At 43.2% G+C, this 25,705-nt stretch overlaps 1 protein-coding gene across 5 annotated transcripts in view; it reads left to right on the top strand.

The window, feature by feature from the left end:
* The window catches only part of CDH12 (cadherin 12), a 799,528-nt gene that overhangs the window by 462,928 nt on the left and 310,895 nt on the right, over positions 1 to 25,705 (top strand). For all 5 annotated transcript variants that reach the window (XM_033935287.1, XM_033935284.1, XM_033935288.1 and 2 more), the window contains one exon: positions 19,408 to 19,702. In XM_033935287.1, the coding sequence (XP_033791178.1) occupies positions 19,408 to 19,702 (295 nt within the window). The remainder of the gene's footprint in view (positions 1 to 19,407; positions 19,703 to 25,705) is intronic.

Genomic DNA, 25,705 nt, shown 5'->3' with positions numbered 1-25,705 from the left:
GGTTTTGTTAAGGGGCTCTAGTGTTTTGTCATGTGTTGCAGGCCGCCCATACTGTCTCCATTCCCCAATGTGTGATGTCTTTGGATGCCGAAAAGGCTTTCGACTATGTGGAATGGAGATATTTATTCTATACCTTACATTGGTTTCAACTGGGTGATGCCTTTATTGATATGGTGCACCTTTTGTATTCCAACCCTAGGGCCAGATTGAATGTGGATGGTCACTTATCTCCTTATTTTTCCCTGTCCCGAGGAACTCGTCAGGGGTGTCCCCTATCGCCCCTCCTGTTCAATCTGGCCCTAGAACCCTTGTTGAGACGCTTGGATTCCTCTGATGACATTCAAGGTATAATGGTGGGTCCACGGGAGGTACATCTTTCCGCTTTCGCAGATGATGTGCTCCTCTATATCTCCAATCTGGAGGATACTCTTCCGGCTGTATTCACTCTTCTCTCCAGTTTTGGTAATATATCCGGATATACCATCAATTGGGATAAGACTGAGGTATTGCCTTTGAACTCATACTGTACTCCAGCGATGCTGTCCCCTTATGGTCTTACGTGGTGCCCTCATGATCTTAAATACCTGGGCATCCGTTTCTGCAACACTTGGCAAGATACAATGGATTTGAATGTTAAGATGCTATTGACCAAGATCCAAACATTATGCTCTCAGTGGTCCCCCTTGCATATGACTTGGTGGGGCAGATTGGAGTCCATCCGTATGATGCTGACCCCTCAAATATTATATGTATTGCAAATGCTCCCTCTTCCTTTTCCCCCTACTTTCTTCAAACAATTAGATAGGATTCTTGTCAAATTTCTTTGGAACGGGAAACCATCTCGCATAGCGCTATCCACCCTTAAGAAGCCCTGGAACCAAGGAGGGGTGAATTTTCCACAGTTTCCTGTTTATGCCACAGCGACACTCCTTCAAGGTGTCAGTAAATGGTTTTTGCCTCTGGGAAGTGCTGCTCTACCCTATTGGGGAGAGCTTGAGAGAGGCTTGGTGACTCCTTATTCTCTAGATCGGGTCTGCTTTTCATCTGGAGCTCCCTGTCTACGGGGCTGGGCAGTGCTTTCTGTATCTCAGAGGGCGATTTTGGGTCTTGGGCGGTCTCTACATTTCCTACTATATCTATCTCTCCATTCCCCTCTCTGGGGTAATCCCCAGATCACTGTTGGTTCCCGAATGGTCTATTGGTCTGCATGGATTGCCTGTGGTATCTGGTATATACATGACCTAATGCAGGCAGGTACATTGATGTCATTCACTCAGCTGCAATCCGTATATGAGCTGCCTCCCAGTCAGGCTTATCGATACTTACAACTTTGTTATAGCATCTCTGCTGCCTTTGGTGCTGACTTGCAACACCTCCATCAAACTCTTTCTTCTCCCATTATCCCAATGTTGACCTCTTGGAGTGTTAAGCCTCATGTCATGTCTGTAATATATGATATTCTCCTGAATTCGGGTCTGGTTGGGCCTCTTCCTATTCAGAGAATGTGGGAGCAGGATCTCTCCACTGCCATTTCTGAGTGTCATTGGGCCCAAGTATGGCGATATTGCAATAGACCCCTGCATTCGGCCTCTATTAGACAATCTTCACAAATCACTTTGGACTCCAATTAAACAACAACGTGCTTCATCTACTTCCTCCAAATTATGTTGGAGATGTCTGACATCTCCTGATACTTTTCAGCATATGCTTTTCGACTGCTCCTTTGTATCTGGCTTCTGGTCGGAGGTCGGCAACATTGTGAGTCACATTCTTCCATCTCCTGCATCTTTGACATATGGACTGGAGATATTGCGCTCCGCCAGCCTGGATCCTCCCCTTACTCGACCTCAAGCGGCCTTATTTGACATTCTCCTTGGATTGGCCATCAAGACTGTGCTGCTCCACTGGAAGCAGCAATGTCCGGTGTCTACTTCTCGTTGGTGGTCTATGGTTCTTTCTGCCTATAAGTATGAGTTCAGTGGCCGAATGCAGGGGTTTCCAGTCAACTTTTCGCAGTATTTGGTCTCCATTGGTGTTTTACTGTGATTATGAAGCTTGACTGATTATTCGGAGATTTATCTTGTACAGTACTGTATTTGTATTGCTATTGTATCTGTGTACTTAGATATGCCATACTTCTGTGAGCTATTAAGGATGTAACCTTTGTCATTCCTTCCAGATTGTCTTGTTTTGCTGCCTTATGTTGTGTTTTGCTTTCTATGCCTCTTATTTTAATAAAAAAACTGATTGACTTTAAAAAAACTGCTTCAACTAATAGCCAATCTGTCGATCAAATCGGGAAGGATTCCGGAAGACTGGAAAGTGGCGAATGTTAAGCTGATCTTCAAGAAAGGTTCGAGGGGAGATCCGGAAAACTACAGACCAGTGAGTCTGACCTCGGTACCGGGAAAGATAGTAGAGGCGCTGATAAAGTACCGCATCATTGATCACCATGATGGACACAATCTGATGAGGACCAGCCAGCATGGCTTCGGTAAAGGAAGATCTTGCTTGACGAACTTGCTGCACTTCGAAGGAGTAAACAGGCAATTAGCCAACGGCGATCTGGTTGACATTGTATATTTGGATTTTCAGAAGGCGTTCGATAAGATCCCGCATGAACGACTACTTCGAAAAATTGTGAGCTATGGAATTAAGGGTGAAATACTCATACGCATTAAAAACTGGTTGGCGGACAGGAAACAGAAAGTGGGGGTAAATGGACAATACTCGGACTGGAAAAGCATCACGAGTGGAGTGCCACAGAATTTGGTGCTTGGACCCCTGCTCTTCAACATATTTATAAATGACCTGGAAATTGGTACGAAGAGCGAGGTGATTAAATTTGTGGACGATACGAAGATATTCAGAGTAGTGAAGATGAGGAAAGATTGCGAAGACCTGCAACAGGACATAAACATGCTTGAGAAATAGGCCGTGATATGGCAAATGAGGTTTAACGTGGATAAGTGTAAGGTGATGCATGTTGGAACAAAAATCTTATACATGAATACAGGATGTCTGGTGCGGTACTCGGAGATACCCTCTAGGAAAGAGACTTGGGAGTACTGGTCGACAAGTCGATGAAGCCGTCCGCACAATGTGCAGCGGCGGCGAAAAGGGCAAACAGAATGCTAGGAATGATTAAGAAGGGGATCACAAACAGATCGGACAAGGTTATCATGCTGCTGTATGTCCAGCACTGGTCGCCGTACATGAAGAAGGACATGGTACTACTCGAAAGGGTCCAGAGAAGAGCGACTAAATTGGTTAAGGGGCTGTAGAAGTTGCCATACTGCGAGAGGTTAGATAAATTATGCCTCTTCTCCCTTGAAAAGAGGAGACTGAGAGGGAACATGATCGAAACATTCAAGATAATGAAGGGAATAGACTTAGTAGATAGAGACAGGTTGTTCACCCTCTCCAAGGTAGAGAGAATGATAGGGCTCTCTCTAAAGTTAAAAGGGGATAGATTCCGTACAAACATAAGGAAGTTCTTCTTCACCCAGAGAGTGGTGGAAAACTGGAATGCTCTTCTGGAGGCTGTTATAGGGGAAAACACCCTCCAGGGATTCAAGACAAAGTTAGACAAGTTCCTGCTGAACCGGAACATACACAGGTAAGCTGGTCTCAGTTAGGGCACTGGTCTTTGACGTAGGGGCCGCCACGAGAGCGGACTGCTGGGCACAATGGACCACTGGTCTTACCCAGCAGCGGCAATTCTTATGTTCTTATGTTAAGTAAAAATTTGAACTGGCCTCAGAATTGTGCCTCCGGAGGTACCTACCAGTGCCTAATACCACTGCAGTTGTGGCTAATGTCAGAAGTGGTATCAGGTGCCAGTAGGCACTTCCAGAGATATGATTCATGTCCAAAGGTAGACACTGGAAATATAGGCCTAGAAAACCCTGGCCTACATTTCCAGCACCTATCTTTGCCGGAGGCATGATTCTCTAAATGGTGCCTTCGTATGATTGACACGCAATCAGTGACCGCTTTTAAGGCGGCTGCCGACAATGGTGTAATTTAGAGAATATGGCAGTTAGTGCATATGTTAACGAAAGAGAGAGCTTGAGAGGCATTGAAAAAGGATGGGGGTAGTGGGGAAGGATATAAGAGAAAGGGGTTGAGTTTCCCAAGGGATTGAGTGAGGGCGGAAATAGGTTTAAAAAGATGGTGAAAGAGAGGCATTAGAATATGGAGTATTGAAAAATTACTTGGAGGCAAAGGAAAGAAGGAGAGATAGGGATAGAGCTGGAGCTGATGAGGGGATGTGAGGTGAGCCGCCTTGGGAAAGGCAGGTTTTAAATAAAATAAAATAAAATAAGCAAACAATTGGAAACTAGAGGGGAAATGAGGGAATAAAAATAATGTATAGGTAGATATAGAGGCAAAGAAGGAATGTGGGAAAAGAAACATAAAAAGAAAGATGGATATAAAGAAGAAAGGGAATGAAGGACAAAAGAAGAGAGAAGAAATGGAAAGGCAGACCTGGAAAAGAATTTAAGAGAAGAACAAAAAATGGAATACAGTGGTGCCTTGGAATCTGAATGCCCCAGAACTCGAACATTTTGCAATCCAAACTTTTTTTTTAGTAAATTATGTCTCGGAATCCAAACACTGCTTTGGAATCTGAACCCGCATTGCTCAGACCAAAGCTTCCCCGCTAACGCAGCTTCCTGATTCCGCCTTTGGCTGAGCAATGGTTGCAGTTCCTGTATGCTCGGATCTTGCTGCCTCTGCCACGTGGGACCAATCTTGCAGCCTCAGCCAGGTGGGCCCGATTTTCCTGTGTTAGTCATCTGGGCCTGATTTTGCTGCCTCAGCCAGGGGGACCCGATCTTGCTATTTCAGCCACAGGAGACCCAATCTTGCTGACTCTGCCAAGAGGACCCAATCTTGCTGCCTCTGCCAAGGAGACCTGGCAAAGAGCATAAAAAGGAGCAGAATGAAGACACCAGAACCATCTGAACCACCTGATACCAACACAGAAGGTGATCCCAAGCCCTCTACAAGAGGTACTTTGTGAAAGAGCCTAAAAAGGCGCAGAATGAAGACACCTGCCTGGTAACACATGCTTTCACATTATATCTCCACATAAACCAACAGAGGCTAATCTGGAAAGTGACTTGCCTTCCTAACAATAATCTACCTCATGTTCCATGTTCCAAATCATGATTGGTAATCATTGGTTACTTTAAATTACTGTACTGAACATTACTTTACTGTATTACAGTATCATTGGTTAATACAGTATCTAAGAGTATTATGAATAAAAAAATTACAAAACAAGCTGGACTTATTTCACAGAGACTTCGGTGTTGCCGATCTTGTCCACTGCTTCTTATTGTTTTAAATGCTACAGCGCTGAAACTAGACGATGGCCAACATTTCACGATAAGATTATAATTTCTTCAGGGCACTGGAATTGCGAGAACAGTAGATGTCCCGCGTTCAGTTCTCTAGTTTCAGCGCTGTAGTGTCTAAAACAATAAGAAGCAGCGGACAAGATCAGCAACACAGAAGCCTTTGAAAAATAAGTCCAGCTTGCTTGCTTTTCTTTTTCACAGTGGTTTCTTCTTTATATTACTGTACTGAAAACTACTGTACTGTATTATCATTGGTTAATATCTGAGAGTGTTATGAATAAAACATAACAGCGGAACCTGGAGCGGCCTGCTTCCCCAAAGCAAGAACTTCCACCCCCACCCTCATACCATCAATCAAACCCAAGGAGACACTGAATCCTGTGTGGTGAAACCTGGCCGCAACCCTGTTTATTGAAAATAAACATATTCAAATAAGATATTAACATATCTTAAATAAACATCTTACAAACAGCATTAAATAACATATTATCGAATTATACCAACACAATGGTATCACCATTGTGCCCCTGATCCCGAGCTACCATCACAGATGTAAAAGGCCTCCAACCCAGCCGTCTAAGCAAGGGTCCGAGGGGTGGCATGTCCCCACATGCCCCATTGTCCCGGGTCATCCAACCCACCAAGCACGGTTCCCAGCCGGCCCACCGCTCATCCCTTGATGAGCCCAGCAGCCAGTAGCTCGGGATATCGCCACAGGCCTGTAACTCGTTACAGCCCCCCCCCCCCCCCAATGAACAGAGCTGCAGCTAAGGGTCCAACACACGCTCACAACAGGAGTCAAAGTCATCCAGCAAAAGATCCCACCCAATGTCCGAAAGATGAACCCGATCCCTATAATACAACCCTGAACAAGACACGTCCACCCAGTCATGCCTAATATGTACCCCGCCCCGGTCTTCCACCCACCGGCCGATCTGACGATTCACCTTCGTGAGCCCCCTGGTCTACCTGTGGGACCCCAACCATTTCAGTCGCGGTATAATGTCAGACCAAACCAGTTGGGCACCAGGAAACCACACCTGAATCACCCCCAGATCGCCAATGATCGTATCAATTAAATATTTGCCACTAAGCGAATCCACATCGTTACCCCCGAAGTGAAATAGCAAAAGGTCCGGGAACCGAGAATGACACCGAAGGCCCTCCAGAAGGGGAAGCAGCTGATGCCAATTCATGCCCCTCTGTCCCCACCAAGAGATGTATACTCCACGATGACGAAGGCCCAAGTGCTGGCCGCACGGTCGGACAACTGCACACTCCTCAGCCCAATGGACGAAGGAATGCCCAATGATCCAGACTGGCAGGACATGCCGCACTGCATCTGCAAAGCAAAACTCAGCAGTCAAGCCAACATCACTAAAACCAAAAGGTTAGTAAGGGGCATCCATGCAGTGACCCAGCGCACCCTTCCACCCATTCCATGCACACACTCTGCCCAAAACTCTCCTCCACGCCACCCCAACGAACCTAACCCACCGGTCTGGTATCCCCCCCTTCCTGAACCCTACGGACGAATGTAACTACGATAAGCCTCCAACAACCATCGTCCCAGTTGTTGAATAACCGCAGCAGGCACCCCTGCCGCATATGCACAGGTAGCGGCCCCAATGTGAAAGGAATGCATGCCGTAATGCGCCAGCTCCTCTCCACACTGCCCCAGGGACAACTGCAATACAGCCAAAAATTGGTATCGATAGAGACGAGCACCATCCTCGTGTACCAGCAATGCCAAGGCCAAGTGAGGACGAATCGCCATAAAGGCGTCCAGTGATCGGACGGAGCATGACGCACAGCCCTCCACCTGGTGCAGGACCAATAGGTGCCCCCTGACCAGCTGGTCCGTCTTAGACTGAGCGATGAATAAACGCACTGTACCCCCCTCCACGTGCACCTGACTGCGGAGGAGACCTCGCAGGCCTTGGACATCCGACGGGTGGACAAGCAGCTCCCCTACCCATAGAGCCCCATAGAAGGCCAAGGAGAAAGCCGCGCGGAATAAACATGCTTCAAAACCAGAACGTGTCACCACAGGCAACACCCCGATGAGACGCGATAATAGCGCATGAGTGATCAGCAGCCGAGAATCCGGCAGCCGCGGAGCCACCCAACCTCAGGCAACCATCATCCGGTGAGGCAAAAATCCCATCGATGGGCAAGGCCAACTGAAAGCCTTACAAAAGAAATGACTTGCTGCTTCACTTCGGAAATAGCACACAAGCCGAGAGTCCACTAAGAGGTCCGCTAGCAGTACCTCCAATATAGGTCTGGGAACCCAACCCCGTGTACGAAGAAAGGCGAACACCATTGCGAGACCTTGATTGTAACAGTTCCAAGTAGCCGGAGCTACGGACTGCTGCAACAACCTCCATATCTGCTCACCACCAGGCTCCACAAATGCTTGGGCATCGGCGTTCCATCTATCTTCGCTGCCGCCGCCAGCTGACAAATCTGCAAGAAAGAAAGTGCATCAGTAGGCCTGTTCTGTATCCATGGGACGTGGTGCACCCGAATGAACAAGTTGAGACGTAAACAGCGTAAGGCAAGTCCCCGCATCACCGCGTTCACCCTCAGACACTTCGCAGCCTGCCAATTAACTACCTTGACCACCCCCATGTTGTCACACCAAAAAACAATGCGCCAATTCCTCAACCTATCCGGCCACAACTCACATGCCACCAGCAGTGGGAAAAGCTCCAGCACGGTCACGTTATGAGTAGCACCCGCTTGCGCCAGCTCTTCGGCCACGCCGCAGCGCACCAATCCACCCTGACAATAAAGCCCAAAACCTGCACCACCAGCAGCGTCCAATTGCAGCTCGAGATCCAAATTAGAGACATCTGGTTGCTGTATCGGGAGCGACCCATTAATGTGCTCAAGGAACAGGGCCCATGTGTGCAAATCCGCCCAAATCCCCGCCGTAATATGGACAAAATGTCTGCGGTCATGGACACCCGACGTCGCTGCAGCCAGTCGACACGAAAAAGCACAGCCCATAGGCAGGACCCGACAGGCAAATTTAAGGGACCCCAGCAAAGACTGAACTACCCGCAGAGTAGGTTTACGGGTAACCCTTACCAGCGAGATCAAGTCCAACAACTGCCGCACCTTCCCCTGCTGAAGCCGAGTTACCATCGCAACAGAGTTGATCTCTATCCCTAAGAAGGTGAGACAAGTAGTAGGCCCTTCAGATTTGTCAGCCGCCAACAGCACCTCAAATTCAGCAGCCATGCCTTCGAAAGTGTATTTTAACTGCCCGCAATCACCTGAGCCCACTGCCCCAACAAAAAGAATCATCCAGGTAGTGAACCACAGAATCCCTCCCTGCTCGCCGAACCGTAACCCAGTGTAAAAAGGAGCTGAATAGCTCAAAGAGTGCACAGGATTCGGAACACCCCATTGGCAAAAAGCGATCGAAATAGAAGGAACTCCGAATCACCCGCATGAGTAGCCACCTCCCCCACAACCTCCAAAGCGATCGCAGTACGGGCTGCCGACCACGAACGCCTCAGAGGCAGCAATCTCTCCCCCAGAGCCATCCTACTCACCGGCGCCTGCACGTCCTCATCAAACGAATCGCTGGTGAGCAGGGACAGCTCATCGGGCTCCTCCGACGCGCTGGTGGATGCGCGCGCCATGCTCCCATCGACCTGGGGCTCCAACGGGCGCTCTCTCACGCGGCAGGAACTAACACTCCTTCCCACAAACATCATGTGGTGCCAGGTAACTGCAGCCGCCACGAAAGCCACCTCGGAGGACCGGAAACCATTTGGGTCCTCCGAGAGCCCTCTCTTTTATCTTCCTACCCGCCATTCCCTCCGGCGCGACCTGCCCAATCAGAGGTCAATCACATGGCAAGAAAGACCTCCCCCACTGCTGATCTCGCTGCCCTTCCTAACTAGTCCCCCCCTCTCACCTAACCAACAGGCGACTAGCTCTTGGGCTTTGTATTATAAAACAAAACTAGTGTGTTTACTGTTATATTTATTTTAAAATGCAGCTTCTATTGTTTTCAATGGGAAAAATTGTCTTAGAAATCGAACGTTTCGAAACTCGAACTGAGTTCGTGAATGGATTAAGTTCGGATTCTGAAGTACCACTGTATATTAGACCAACCCAATTAGAAAAATCCACAGACAATAAAGGAAGAAACACATTATTTTATTTAATTCTTTTTAAGGATTGCAATGTGTTCATTTTGAGAAATGTACATGTTATCATTTTTCTCCCATTTTTACGAAGCCGCGTTTGGCTTTTTTTATCGCCGGCCATGTCAGTATTAGCTTCGACATGCATAGGAATTCTAGGAGCATTGGAGCTAATACCGCCATAGCTGGTAATAAAAAAGTCTAACGCAGCTTCATAAAAGGAGAAAACATGCTTGTTTCTTTTACTAGAATTGTGCTGCTTATACAGTCTAGTTTTCTTTGGTGGAGGGAAAAGTGTCTCTAATTCAGTTTTTGTTTGCTTATTTTTTGTGTTTTCCTAGTTTGCATGAGGCAAGTCTCTGGAATATTGCTCTGGAACATACAGTAATGACACTACTTGCTATCACTGGCAACCATTTTGCCTCCCCAATACTTCAACTTAGAGCAGTGGTTTCAAACTCAAACCCTTTGCAGGGCCACATTTTGGATTTGTAGGTACTTGAAGGGCTGCAGAAATTTTGTTTCTATTACTTTAAATTCTACCTCTAGGATAAGTTATTTAGAGACTTCTGTTCAACAACACCAGGTAGATTTGAAAAACTTAGAGAAAGTAGCTTCTTAAATTTTGTGGTGATAATGTATTGATCTTTCCAGATGTGGTCCCAGCTACACAATTGAGAAGAAAAGCTTTTTTAGCTTTGAAATCAAGGGTGTTGGCGTTGGGAGCCACATTTTATTTAAAGTTTCCATGTAAATGTTTAGTTAAATTTAAAGATAATGAGTATGTATATTGGGATTCTATTGGAACAATTTTTACAACTTCATGAAACTTGTAAGGCCGCCATCTGATTTAATAAGTAGTTTGGAGTTTAGATTTATGATGCACCATAAATATTTGATGTTTTAATCATGATTATGCTTAAATGTATCGGTTAGTTATATCAGGATATATTCTCCCATTAAGTGGACTAGAGGAGATAGTTAACTATATTTAAAATGTCTTAATTTTATTTGTAAATTTTCCTTTCTTTATTATTATCTGTAAAAATGATAATGATGAAAACTTGATAAATTAAAAAAAAACAAAAAAACTTAGAGAAAGTAACAACTGAGACCAAGAACTTGCTTACCAAACAAATTACTGATAAAATGATTTTAAGGAAGATTGAAAATTTAGAAAACCAACAAAAAAAACTGAATATAAGGATTCTCAATTTTCCGATTGCCAAGTTTATGTCTCCACAGGAACTCTTTAAGAACTTTATGTTAACTGTTCTAAATATTCCTGAAGCTAGTCTCCCCCCAATACAGAAAATTTACTATTTAAAACAAATGCAAAAGGAAAAAACTTTGGTAGCTGAAAATACACAATTTGATGTTTCTGCTATTTTGCAATCCTCTGATGTTGAAATTTGGGGACGGGCGACATTGTTGGTCTCTGTTGTATTCTTACAGGATAAAGAAATGTTGTTGAAATTATACTTTAATTTAAAACAGATCACCTATTTAGGTGAAAGGATATACATATTTCCAGACATCTCAAAGTGGACACAATCCAGGAGGAAATAATTTTTAATATTTCATCCAAAAGTGATTACTTTGGGGGCAGTGTTTCAGTTGAGATTTCCGTGTAAATGTTTTGTCTCATTTGAAGGGAGCAATTATATTTTCTTTGAACCAGTCCAATTAGTTTTTTTCCTAGAGGGTAAAGGAGTCTCGACGCAGCCAGAATGAAACAGGTTATAAATGTGGTATTTAATTAATGGATAGGTTAATATCTTATTACTGCTCTATTTATTTTTTTGGTATATGAATTCCCACTTTTCCTAAGGGGTTTTCTCATTTTGCCTCTTATCCTCAGATTGTGGACTGTATTAGATAAATGTTTCATTGTGGTTTTTTTTTCTGGTGCTTAGTCCGAACAACTAAGTGAGTTTACACATTTGTATTCCCTTTATCATTTATAATAATAATAATAACAGTTTATATACAGCAGGACCGTGAAGTTCTATCTATGCGGTTTACAATGATTAAAAGATGGTACAAATTGAGTGAACTTAGCAGAGTTAAAAAGCTAGTGATTAACAGCTCTAGGGATCAGTTATTGTGGAGAAATAATTGTACTTGTCAGCTGCCTAGATCTAGAACTTCACGGTATTGCGGAATATAAGCTGTTATTATTATTATTATGTATAGTGGATGTATTGAAATGATAAATAACAAAATTAAAAAGAAAAGAAGAAGTTAAAATCAACCAGAAAGTTGACCCCCTTGAGTCCACGGAAGAACAAAAGTCCAACACAAAAAATACCTTGAAGTCTGATGATACTGATGCAGACTTTATTATATCAAGAAGATAATCTACAACTTTGGAACAGTGAAAATCATCCACAACTAGTAAAAGAATGTAACCTGCTTCAAACTCCACTTCAGAGGATTTTGCAGGATATAAGATCCAATAACATAACTCAACATAATGTATTTAAGTTTTTACAAAAAAGTTGAAATGAACCTAATTCTCTTAACCTTAGAGGAATATCATTCCATATTTCTGTTAGTTTGAAAGGATAGGATTTCCCTAATTTATTAGTAAAAACAATTATTTTAAGAGAGGGAAAAGACTGTTTGAGTTTTTGCGTGGTTCTAACAATACCCAATCTTTGAAAGTTCCAAGAAAGAGGTACAGGTGAGGAATATATGCAAAACAGAATCTTAAAAGTTAAACAGGAACATTTGAAGAGTATCCTGGAGAGTATCGGAAGCCAATGAAGTTTGGCCAGTAGTGGAGATACATGTTCAAATTTACCCTTGCTGAAAATCAACCTAGCTGCGGTATTCTGAATCAACTGGAGCCTCTGCAAGCTAGTTTTGGTTAGACTTAAATAGATTGAATTATAATCTAACCGAGAAAGGATGATAGATTGAACTAGAACAGAGAAATGCTGCTGATGAAAAAAAGTGAAGGCTGAAAAAACATTTTTTTATAACCTAACAGTTGATTTGTTCATTGAATGAGAGGGAGGAGTTTACAATGGCAACCAAAATTTTGGAGGAAAAGTCAATTTGCAGAGAAATGCCTGACAGTAAGGAGACAGAAGAGGGGAGGTGGTCTAATTTTGGGCCGAGCCATAAGAGTTTATTTTTGGCTTCATTTCATTTCATTTGAACAGAAAATGTCCAAGCTTGTAGTTTTGTTATACATTGAAGTACAGTGGTACCTCGGTTTACGAGTGCACCGGTTTGCGAGTGTTTTGCAAGACGAGCAAAACATTCGCAAAATCGGCGCCTCGGAAACTGAGCGCGCTTCGATTTGCGAGCGCCCCCCCTGCGAACCGGCACCCTCCCCCCCGCGATCCGGCACCCCCCCGCCGCCATCGGGCCCCCCGCCGCCATCAGGCACCCCCCCCGCCGCGACCTGAGGTCCCCCCAACCCAACCGAACCCTCTTCTTACTTTTCTGTAGCCTCTCACAGTGGTACCGGCATCAGCATGTTCTGTGTATGCCGGTGCCTGAAGATCTGCTTCCTGTGCTGGGCCTGAGAGTTCACGTCGAACGTGAACTCTCACGTCGAACATGAACTCTCAGGCCCAGCACAGGAAGCAGATCTTCAGGCACCAGCATCCACAGGACATGCTGATGCCGGTACCGCTGCGGAGGCTACAGAAAAGTAAGAAGAGGGTTCGGGTGGGTTGGGGGGACCTCAGGTCGCGGCGGGGGGGGGGTGCCCGATGGCGGCGGGGGGGCCCGATGGGGGGGAGTGCCGGATCGCGGGGGGAGGGTGCCGGTTCGCGGGGGGGCCTTCGGGGGGAGCAATGCCGGTTCTCGTGGGGGGGGGGAGCAGCGCTGCTGGCCTCGGGGGGGGGGGGGGGGACATAGCAAGTTTCCCTTACTTCCTATGGGGAAACTTGCTTTGAAATACGAGCATTTTGGATTACGAGCATGCTCCTGGAACGGATTATGCTCGTAATCCAAGGTACCACTGTATGTCCGAAGGCAGATTTGAAAGTTTGAATCTACCTCTATGAAAATATCATCTCCATAGATGTAAAGGGATTCAAAAGTTGATGTTTTGAAATATTTCAAAGTAGTCATATAAATATTGAAAAGGATAGGAGACAAGGGTGAACCCTATGGTTCCCCACACAACGGCAACAACAACCCTACCTATGCTCCATCCCTATGTATGCTCCCTCCTTATCTTTGCATTTAAATGTGGTGTCATTTAGGTGCATCCTTTCAGAATTTATTCTTAGAGCAAAAGTGGCATTTATGCACATTAGGAGCCAGATTCAGTAAATGATGCTCAAATCTCAGAGCCCCAAAACATCAGCATTAAACATGATTCAATATAGAACATGCGCCCTATATAGAATTGCACTTTAGGCCTGATTCTAAAAATGGCACCCGAAGTTAGGTGGTGGTAGGCACATATTGCACCTAACTTAATTGGGTTTAATCGGATTAATCAGTGCACTAATTTGCTGTGCTGATTTTTTTTGCTCTCCTGTACCTTCGAGAACTGGTCTGGGTTCGGTTGATGGGCTTGTATTTGATCATTTTTGCATTTTTGATGTTGAGTTTGTACTCTGTATGGTTGTGACTTTTTCACTGTCAATAAAAATATGTTAAGAAAAAAATTCAATTAAAAAAAAAATGAATGGTTGACATTATCTCACCTACAGAGGCACCTTATGATTCCTAATGCCACTATAGGTCTGGTTAACACTGGAAGTGGCATTCGGCATCATAGGCACGATTCACTTGAAAGGTAGGCGCCAGAAATATAGGCCTTTGAAACCCTGGCCTCCATTTCTGGTGCCTACCTTTCACGTAGTCATGATTCTGTAAACAGCATCGTTGCATGATTGACACGCATTTGGTGGCCACCAATAACGGCACCGCTTACAGAATCCGGACCTTAGTGCTGATTCCCATGGCTAACGTTAGGTGCTGAAACCTAATATGAATGACGGTGTCCAGGCTAGGTGTGCTGAGCCATATTCTATAACTGTGCATGCAAATTTTGGAATGTCAGTGGCCACGCCTCCTTTTGAGTTATACACTGGTAGAGTTAAGCATCATGCTTTAAGGAAGAGTGTGCAGCCAGAAGCGTGCAAAAATTAATGGCTGCCAAATGACAGCATGTTAGCATCCAATTATTGAAAGTTAATGGCATGCTACCTAATTAATTTGTGTGGGTATCTTGGGCATGCAGCTCTGAACTACAGTACTTTTAAACCAATCCATATAAAAAGTCTCAGATTTGTATCTTTGTTCTGTTTATGGACATAATTATTATTTTGAGCTGGTTTGGCTTATTCTCGATTTTTTTTTTTCAGGTAGATGAGGTTGTTTAATGCTTCTGTTAGTTTCTTTGTGATGTAGTGGAAGTCTTTAGCTTGAGTCATCCATGTGAACAAAATGTATAGTTTTCATATGGTTTGACCGATCATTGATGTAAATGTATAACATAATTGGTGTAGGTATACCATCTAGTGGAAGGTTATTTCCTCCGGTGCCAGGGACTTCAATTGTCATCTAGTTGTAAAAAAAAATTGTTCATTCTCCTTGTAAAGGTTGGGGTTGAACTGATATCCCAGACTGCTTTTGTAAATTTAATTCATTTGATTTGATATAGTCTATTCCACCCAAGCAGAACTATTTCATATATTATCCTTTCAGAAGCAATTCATTTCCACTGAAGATTAAGGCTCAGAATATATTAACCGTAGAGACATGCTCTTTACATTATCCTTTGTCATTTCTACACAAAAATGTGACATTGTTGCAAATTTTTGGCCCTTCATACAATTACTTTAATTAGGCTTCCCACTTGTACTATTTCATTTCAATTATATTGTATCAACGTTGGCAGTCTACCACTGAGAACTTTACCTTGTATATCCAGGAGACTACAAATCTTCAACAAGTAGAGAGGAATTTTGATCCATAAAGGGGCATTTCACATCTACATCCCAAAAGCAGTCCTGCTCATAACATTTAAAAAAAGTGCAATCTCGCAGCCATAATCAAACGGGAAAAAAAGTCTAGATTTCCTATTCAATTATGGCTGTGAGATGGATGTTCCTACTCTGCAAACGCTCAAGATGAATAGCCATGTTCCAAAATGAAACATCCATCTTTTGAATGATTTAAAAAAAAAAGGAATACAAATGTTTGTCTGACATCATTTTCAAAAACATAGCCACACAGGCTGTCTGTAGGACTGAGGAATCACCCACTGGTTAGTACATTAAGGATCACAGGATAACTCTTTTTCTATAACTGTGATCCCTCCAGGACCTGAAAAATACCTACAGTACTATACCTAAACTAAACTAAACCTTAAGTTTGTATACCGCATCATCTCCATAAAGATAGAGTTTGACACAGTTTACAGGTAAATTCAATAAATGAGGGAAGGACATAATAAGAAATTAGAGGTTATGAAGCTTTACGTTTTGGAGAAAAGCCAGGTTTTTCAGATGTTTTCGGAGAAATTGGAATGAGCCTAGGTTCCGCAACGGGGCAGGGAGGTTATTCCAAAGCTCAGTGAATTTGAAGACAAGGGATTTCACTAATTTACCTGCATACATGACGCCTTTTAACAAGAGGAAAGATAGTTTGAGTTTGTGGGCGGATTTGGTAGTGTCAGGTCTCAAAGAATTCCGGGATAATAATAATAATAATAACAGTTTTGTTTAATATACCGCAGGACCGTGAAGTTCTATGCGGTTTACAAAGATTAAAAGATGTTACAAATTGAATGAACTTAACAGAGGAGAAAGATAGTGGTTAACAGTTCAAGGTAACCGTTATTGAAGAGAAAGAATTGAACGGGTCAGCTCTCTAGATACTTCAGAAACAGATATGTTTTTAGGTGTTTCCTAAATTCCCCATAAGTGGAAGGCATAAGCAATTGTTCTAGATCTTTACCCCATAATGCTGCTTGGTGTGAGAGAAGGTATTGGTGGTGTCTTTTGTGTTTATATCCTCTAACTGGGGGGGAAACGAAGTTCAAGTGTGTGCTTCTCTTATGTCTGTTGGCTGAGAAGGAAAAAAGGTTAGTTATGTATTTGGGGGCTAGACCATAGTGCTTTAAAGCAGAAACAGGCGAACTTGAACTTTACGCTTGCCTCCATCGGTAGCCAATGCAGCTGTCGGTAGTAAGGTGTCACATGATCAAACTTCTTCAGCCCGAAAATCAGTTTGACTGCTGCATTTTGTATAAGTTGTAATCGTCGCATATTCTTTTGGGAAATTGCTAAATAGGTGATGTTACAGTAATTAAGTTGACTCAGTATAAGGCAGTGGTCTCAAACTCGCTGCCTGGGGGCCACATGCGGCCCGCCAGGTACTATTTTGAGGCCCTCAGTATGTTTATCATAATCACAAAAGTAAAATAAAACAGTTTCTTGATCATATGTCTCTTTAGCTATAAATTACAATATTATTATTAAGACTTAGCCAAAAGGAAAGATTTATAAACTATAAAGGGTTTTACCTCATGCAAAATTACTATTTCTTTAATAAGACATTAACTATTTTTTTTCTGAGGCCCTCCAAGTACCTACAAATCCAAAATGTGGCCCTGTAAAGGGTTTGAGTTTGAGACCACTGGTATAAGGGATTGTACCAGAATTCTAAATGCTGACTTATCAAAATATGCTCTAATGGATCGAAGTTTCCAGAGAGTGAAAAAACCCTTTCTGATTAAGGAGTCTACTTGGTCTTTCATGGTTAGGCATTGATCTAGTGTTATACCCAAAACCTACATAGTAGTCTGAATAGGATAACTAAGTTTATTGATGCATAGTGGTGTTTTGGTGTCAAGCGGATGTGGAATTAGGGGAGGAAGAAAGCCAAATGTACTGTACCTAAATGTACTGTACAACCTCTAAATATGAGGGCAGTTTTAAAAGTTTAGTTAACAAAAAAAACAACAAAACAACAAGTATTTTTCTGATGGGATGGAAAAGCTGGACACTTGCTGGACTAACCTCCTCTTCTACGAAACTGCGCTAGCAGTTTCTAGCACAGGGAACTGCACTGAATGGCCCGCGCTGCTCCTGACGCTCATAGGAACTCAATGAGCGTCGGGAGCAGTGTGAGCCATTCAGCGCGGCTCTCTGCGCTAAAAACCGCTAGCGCAGTTTCGTAGAAGAGGGTGCAAGTGTACAGCTCCTGATGGAGAGTATATTGAGAAAAATTACTTTAAAAAAAAAAAATATTTGCTTAAATTTTTTTTTTTAACCCAACTTTTCAAACCAACCTCATAGTCTTCAGTCCTTCAAGTGTCATTTATATTTAGTTACAGTGGGTAGTTTTCTGTTTCTGGAAGGTTCAAAATTATAAAAAAAAAATTGAAGTGGTTCTTGATCTTGGGTTCCTTTGTGCACAGTAGAGAATTACATGGTGATTGTTACCCGCCAAAATGGTGACAAAAAAAAAAAAAAGGTCACCGCGAGATCGGGGACAAGGCCATTCACCACCCCGTGGAGCAGTGAATGGTTAGCACACGCGGTGAACGAGCATTCGATCCGGCAGCCACCTCTCTCCGGCTGGCCATCCGGCCATGCATCTCCCTCCCTCCTTTTTCTTTACCTTCTCTTGTTGAAACTGGCGATTTCTATAAGGCTATGTGCAGTATTACAGCCGGTGCCTTGAAGTTGTGTCACGTTGCCTGCTGGAAAAGTCTCCTCCGACGCAACTTCCTGTTTCTAGTTGCATTGGAGGAGACTTTTCTAGCAGGCAACCCGACGCGACTTCAAGGCTCCGGCTGTAATACAAATTGCCAGTTTTGCTACAAGAGAAGGTAAGGGAAAGGAAGGGAGGGAGGGAAATGCATGGACGGCCGGCGGGAGGGAGCTGCTGGACCACGTGAAGAGTGCTAGGGGTGGGGGGCATGGAGAGGAGAAGACGCTGAAGATGGGGACGGGGCAGTGAAAGGGACAGCGGGGATGGTGACGGGGCGGTGAAGGGGACAGCAGAGATGGGGACAGGGCAGTGAAGGGGACGGCAGGGATGGGGCGGTGAAGAGGATGTTGTTTCGGGGACGGGGCAGTGATGGGGACAGAATTTTTCCCCGTGTCATTCTCTAGTGCACAGTCCACTACACTAACCACTAAGATACGCCTTTGATTTGCTTGCTACTTTGTTCAAAATTACCATAATACTTGCAGCTGACATAGAACCTGATTTTCTTTACAGTTTCACAGTCAGGGAAGTAGGACGGGGACGCTGGGGATTAAGGAGGGTTTATATCTTAATCCCTCCAGTGGTCAGCTGCTCAATTAGAGCAACCTTTTGTAACTTGAACTATAACTTAAAACAAGTCCAAATAAAAATGTCCTTCTTTTTAGGCCTAGAAGTTTCTTCCAGTTCAAAAATTTGTGTTGGTCATCCTATTGTTGGGCCCTCCTTAGTCCCACCAAAAACAAACCGACCACATGCCCCTTTGCTATTTTGCTATTTGGATGAACAGCAGTGTGAAATCTCCAAATTATGTTTTTCCAACATCAGGATTTGGATGTTTTTAGCAGAATGGATTTTTTAAAAAAAAGTTTTTTAAAGACATCCATCTGCTTCGAAAATGAGCACCCTATCGTCTTAATCAGAATTTTGATTTCTTTTGATTTTTTTTATTTTAAGTATAATACGTGTCTGTTATTAATTTACAGTTGTGGAGGCAAGAGAGAGAGAAAGAATGGGGACAGTGTCAAAAGCATCTCATTGTTTTCAGAATCTAATGTCTTAACCTTTAGTGATCCATCTGACATCTCATTTCTAGTACACTAACTTGTCAATACGACCTTTTCCAGAAATAGACCATTAATGTCTTTTTTTTTTTTTTTCTTCCCCCTGCTACTTAGCTTCATTCTGACTTGGACAAAGGAGTTGAATCTGTTAAATACACCCTTTTGGGCGATGGCGCTGGCACAATTTTTACAATTGACGACACAACTGGGGACATTCATGCCATTAGGAGCCTCGATCGAGAGGAGAAACCTTTCTATACTCTGCGTGCTCGTGCTATTGATAAAGCTACAGGAAAGCTAATGGAGCCAGAATCCGAATTCATTATCAAAGTGCAGGACATTAATGATAATGAGCCACAGTTCTTGGACGGGCCTTACATTGCCAGTGTACCTGAAATGTCTCCAGTTGGTAAGTGTGAATCTTAATGCTATTTGCTTTTCAAGTTCTTTTTTACATACTGTCCTGGGAATATAAAAACAATGTAGCAAGTAGAATTGAACTAAGAACACACCACAGTCATGAGTGTGTTTGTCTGTATGGGTGGTGTTGTCTGGTGGGCGTGCTTTCTCCCTCCTGTTGGTCTTGGGGGGGGGGGGGATGTCCTGTTTTCTTGGGAGTTGAAAATGATGGAGCCGACATGAGAGATTGGCAGCCTTTGTTTTTTTGGTCAGTTTTGCAGTGTCATGTTGCATATTCTTTTCTTGGTGCTGCTTGTTATTCTCTTCTGATTGCCATTGTTAGCTTGTTTTTTCTTCTGTGTTTTGCTTGTTTCTCTTGTTGTCTCCCAATAAAAATGATTTAAAAAAAAAGAAAAAAAGAATTGAACTATCATTCCTGAAAAGTTCATTATTTGCAAACGCTGTTTTCCACAGGGTCTGTTGAAGAAGTTGCTCAGTTTTCTTCACTTTCTAGTCCCCATATTCCTTTTGCTTTCTCTGACTCTCTCACTTTTTGTGGCAGCAACCACACTCATGCCAACTTAGTACAGTTAAATTTGCAAATGTTATTTTATATATATTTTTTTATATTTAACTTTTTTTTTTACCAAACTTTTCAAACACCCTGGCCTACATTTCCAGCACATACGCGATTATGTACCTGGCGCCATCACGGGATTGACAATGCGATCAGTGGCCACTTTTAAGCTGGCCGCCCATCACGGCACTGGTTACAGAATCTGGGCCTAACTGGTAAAGTACTATTGAAAATGAGAGATTAACCCTGAACGGTCAATTTAACCGGTCAGGAGCCATTTCTGGCCAGTTAAACCACTTTGAATATTAATCCCATCAGTATTGATGGAGCAGAGAAAAAGCAATGAGAGTAAGATTGGAATTTAGGAGTGTATTTTATAAAATGGTTACACATGTGGCTTCTTAATCACACATACATGAAAACAGTTATAACCGCCTTGGAAGGTGTCAGGTCAAAAGCGCGCCGGGACAAAGGCGCACCCAGACAATTGAGCGCAGCGCGGAGGCGCGCGCCGCTCAAAATTACTGTTTTTAGGGCTCTGACGAGGGGGCGTGGGAGGGGGAACCCCCCCACTTTACTTAATAGACATTGCTCCGCGTTGTGGGGGTGTTGTGGGGGTTTGGGGGGTTGTAACCCCCCACATTTTACTGAAAACTTCACTTTTTCCCTGTTTTTAGGGAAAAAGTTAAGTTTACAGTAAAATGTGGAGGATTACAACCCCCCATAACGCCGGCGCGATGTCTATTAAGTAAAGTGGGGGGGTTCCCCAATAAAAAAACCCCGTCGGAGCCCCTAAAAACTGTAATTTTCTTCGGCGCGCGCCTCCGTCTTGCTCTCAGTTGTCGGCACGCGCCTTTGTCTTTCGCGCCGTTGTCTATGAACCGCCTTGGAATACTATCTGGTAGGGTGTATCTATAAATAAATGTAAGTGCACATTTATAACTTAGATGCCATATCTGAGTTTATGTGCCTTTCATACCTAGGTTCCCAGTAATAAAATCACCTCCTTTGTATACAGGTATGCCTGTATACAATATAGACATAAAGGGGGGGAGGAGATAGAGAATTTAGCAAATGGTGCCAAAGATAGGCACTGGCAAGATTTGCAATTTCTGCAGAGCACCCTTTGCAGCAAACTTGCTTAATGCACATCTTGCGCCTTATTTTGGTTGTGGCACTGATGCGCAATGGTTAAAGCTACAGCCTCAGCACCCTGACGTTGTGGGTTCAAACCCACACTGTGACCCTGGGTAAGTCGCTTAATCCCCCCATTGCCCCAGGTACATTAGATAGATTGTGAGCCCACCAGGACAGACAGGGAAAACGCCTGAGTACCTGAATAAATTCATGTAAACCGAGCTCCCCTGGGAGAACGGTATAGAAAATTTAAATAAATGAATGAAACCTGGTGTTAATGCTGATATGCTACTAATCACAGCACAAACAGTAACTCCTCAAAAACTGCCACAAGATGCTTAAAAAGATACACCACAAAGGCAGAAAAAGTCTGAGGATTCCGAGAGTGAAGAAAGCTACTCAGCCACCCCTAGAGAAATAATTAAATCAAGTAATTACAAGGAAATAAATTTAAGGGAAAGAGGCAATCTCAGTGTGGAGGTCAGCGAAGGGAGACAAGCTCCGGCGCTTCACGCAAAAGACAGAGGTGATTCACCTCTGCCTGCACACCATCATGGATTGTCCCACGTGTGCAAAATCAATGTGCAAATCGATATCAAACCACAATAAAGTGTAAGTGACGCTGAGAGTGAAAAAAATAGCAAAAAAACACTCAAGGAATCCTCCCCAGCCAACTCCCCCCCCCCCAAAAAAAAAAAAAAAGACAAGGCCACAGCCGACTTAGCTTGAATTTAGCCAGGAAAATGCAGATGACAGACGCAATGCAGATGACAGATGCTACTAATGGCACGTAAATGATACTATTCTATAACATTGCGCCTAAATTCTGAGAAAGCTCCTGATCTGTCCCTTTTGAATTGTATGCTATCATATCTAGGCATATCTAGAATAGAGCAGTGGTTCCCAACCCTGTCCTGCAGGACCACCAGGCCAATCGGGCTTTCAGGCTACCCTAATGAATATGCATGAGAGAGATTTGCATATAATGGAAGTGACAGACATGCAAATCTGCCCCATGCATATTCATTAGGGCTATCCTGAAAACCCGATTGGCCTGGTGGTCCTCCAGGACAGGGTTGGGAACCACTGGAATAGAGTACAGGGCAGATCCACACATAACTCCAAATGAGTGGCAGCTATTGATTGTTAACAGCTCATTAGCTAATTATTTTGAATGCAGGTCTGGGATCTGCACCCAAATTCGTACACCCAGCGGTGGGCGATTTATAGTGAATCCAGGGGAAAATGCTGAATCAAAGATATATGATAGCGAGATAACATGAACATGAACATGCATTGCATGTATGTGCATGCAGTTCTAGTGTAGATATGTTTGGGGGCAGATCATGGGCTGGGGTGGGTTCTTTATAAAATATGTGCAGTTGCTCATATTCTACAATATTTATAGGGCTACCAGATGTCAAGATTTCCCCAGATATGTCCTCTTTTCAGAGGACTATCCGGGCATCCAGACAGCTTTTCAAAACCCAGCACTTTGTCCAGGTTTTGAAAAGCTGGTAAGATCAGGGCCGAGTTTGATGTGCTTCTGTGCATGCACAGATATGACAGTGACGTCACATGCATGTGCCTAAACATGCAGCATCATCTTGTTGCATCTGCGCATGCGTACATGCATTCCATTCCCGACCCAAAGAGACGAGGTTTGCATGGGGATGGGAGGCGGAACGGACCTGGGCCAGGAGCAGAACAGGGCGGACCTAGGGGCGGTAAAGGATGAGCCCGAAGGCAAAACAGGGCAGGTCCTTGTGTCCTTCTTTACACCAGATCTCAAGCTGGTATGCATATGCAACATCATCATAGCTGTAATTTCTGCAGTCTTTGTTGTTCTTTATAACGTAGGTGCCTGCTGGATCTTCCCACCTAGGTGACCTGTTGCAAATTACTCTATCATCATTGTATCAAAGGCCTGCTGTTTCCAAAATGTTTACTACTACTATCTAACATTTCCATAGCACTGAAAGGCATTTGCAACACTGTATATTTGACATGTAACAGACGGTCCTTGCTATGAAGAGTTGGACAGACATTGGGTTACCATATAGCTCCAGAAAATAAAGAGGACGGATTGAGACCTCCAGGTTTTACTTTCATTGCATTCAATGGAAGTAAAACCCAGATGTCTCAATCTATATGCCTCACTTCCATTGAAAGCAGTAGAAGTAAAACCTGGAGGCCTCAATCCGTCTTATTTTTTTCTGGAGCCATATGGTAGCCCTAGACCAGGGGTGTCAAGGTCCCTCCCCGAGGGCCACACTCCAGTCGGTTTTTCAGGATTTCCCCAATGAATATGCATGAGATCTATTTGCATGCACTGCTTTCATTGTACGCTAATAGATCTCGTACATATTCATTGGGGAAATCCTGAAAACCTGACTGGATTGCGGCCCTTGAGGAGGGACTTTGACACCCCTGCCCTAGACAGAACATATAGGGGAGGAGTTCCTTGTAGAGAATGATAAAGACATAGGTAATTTTACATTAAGTAGGAGTTAGCAGTTGAAAGCAGCCTAAAAAAAAGTGGGCTTTTAGCTTGGATTTGAATACTGCAAGAGATGAAGTTTGACGTAATAACTCAGGCAGTCTGTTCCGTTCATATGAAACAATGTCTGAGACTTTAAAATAAAATTATTGCTAATTTAAGCTTGTCCAGGGACAAAAGAGTGGTACAGTGGGGCAGAATTACTATGTCTGCCTTAAGACTGAACAATGACACCAAGAAATTAGGATCTAATATGTATCTATAAACTACTTGCCATAAAGTTGTGTCCACTGCTCAGTGGCAGTCATTTCAACTATGTTGTTTGACTTAACTCTCTAAATCAGACATGGGCAACTCCGGTCTTCGAGGGCCGGAATCCAGTCGGGTTTTCAGGATTTCCCCAATGAATATGCATTGAAAGCAGTGCATGCAAATAGATCTCATGCATATTCGTTGGGGAAGTCCTGAAAACCCGACTGGATTTTGGCCCTCGAGGACCGGAGTTGCCCATGTCTGCTCTAAATTGATATCATGTATGACTATAATCTAAGTTTATCTAAGTGGATTAAGTTGCCTAGTGTTAAGGCATGTCATGTTTCATCTCATCTTAAGGCCTTGTCATCATATCATTTTGTCTCTGCTCACTATACAGCAGGGGTCTCAAAGTCCCTCCTTGAGGGCCGCAATCCAGTCTGGTTTTCAGGATTTCCCCAATGAATATGCATGTGATCTATGTGCATGCACTACTTTCAATGCATATTCATTGGGGAAATCCTGAAAACCCGACTGGATTGCGGCCCTCAAGGAGGGACATTGTGATCCCTGCTATACAGCCATTTGAAACCTATGCTTACTGTGTAAAGTAGTGGAGCAGGTGGTGGTTAAACAGTTTATTTTTTGTCCGTTGATACTTAATTTCTGGAGGTCAATTTGGGGACAAATTAATCTTATTCTTGAATCATCTATTCCCTTAACTTATGAAGCCATAATTTGTGGTACGTTATTACACGTTAAGCCCACGTTAGACAAATATAAAAAAGCCATCTTTTCTTGATTTTGACGGGAAAGACTATTCAAATGGTTACACGAAACTGGAAAAACTATGACAGACTTAATTACACACTCTGGTGGTTAAATGTGTGTACTACTTCTAAGTATGAGAGAATAAATGCGGATTGTTTAGGATTTAGTAGTTCGTTTAATAAAGTGTGGAGTCCATTAACTACATTTGTTAATTCGCAATAATGGTCATTTATCTCTCCTTTAACTAGATTTCCTTACACATCCGGGGGGAGAGGGGGAGGGGAGGGAAAGGTATTTTGAGTATAGAATTATTTATTCTTTATAATTATTTTCACATAATAGTTCTTCTAGTATTAATATTTGGGAGTGGGGGGGGAATGATTGTTTTATGTGTTATTTGAGTATTTAATAGTGCATTTCATGCAGTGTTTATGTTCATTTAATTATTATGCACTGTCAAAGTTTGAAATTCAATAAAGATTTATAATAAAAAAAAGTTTAATTATGAATTGATAATGAATGTGACTGACTGGAATTACAGAGATTGTGTCTGAATTCAAGAAAGCCTGGGATAGGCACGTGGGATCTTTTAGAGATAGGAAGATATAATGGTTACTATAGATGGGCAGATTGGATGGACCATTTGGCCTTTATCTGCCATCATGTTTCTCTGCTTCTAGTTCCAAATACATGTTTTGCAAACTTCAGTGCATTCTGATCTTTATTATGGCACAGTTAAATTAAGATTTCTATCACGTATGGCTGGATATGTCAGT

The sequence above is a fragment of the Geotrypetes seraphini genome, chromosome 2, assembly GCF_902459505.1.
Source record: "Geotrypetes seraphini chromosome 2, aGeoSer1.1, whole genome shotgun sequence".
Taxonomy (NCBI): Eukaryota; Metazoa; Chordata; class Amphibia; order Gymnophiona; family Dermophiidae; genus Geotrypetes; species Geotrypetes seraphini.
Note: the sequence above shows the minus strand (reverse complement) of the source record. Positions and strands in the feature narration are given on the sequence as shown.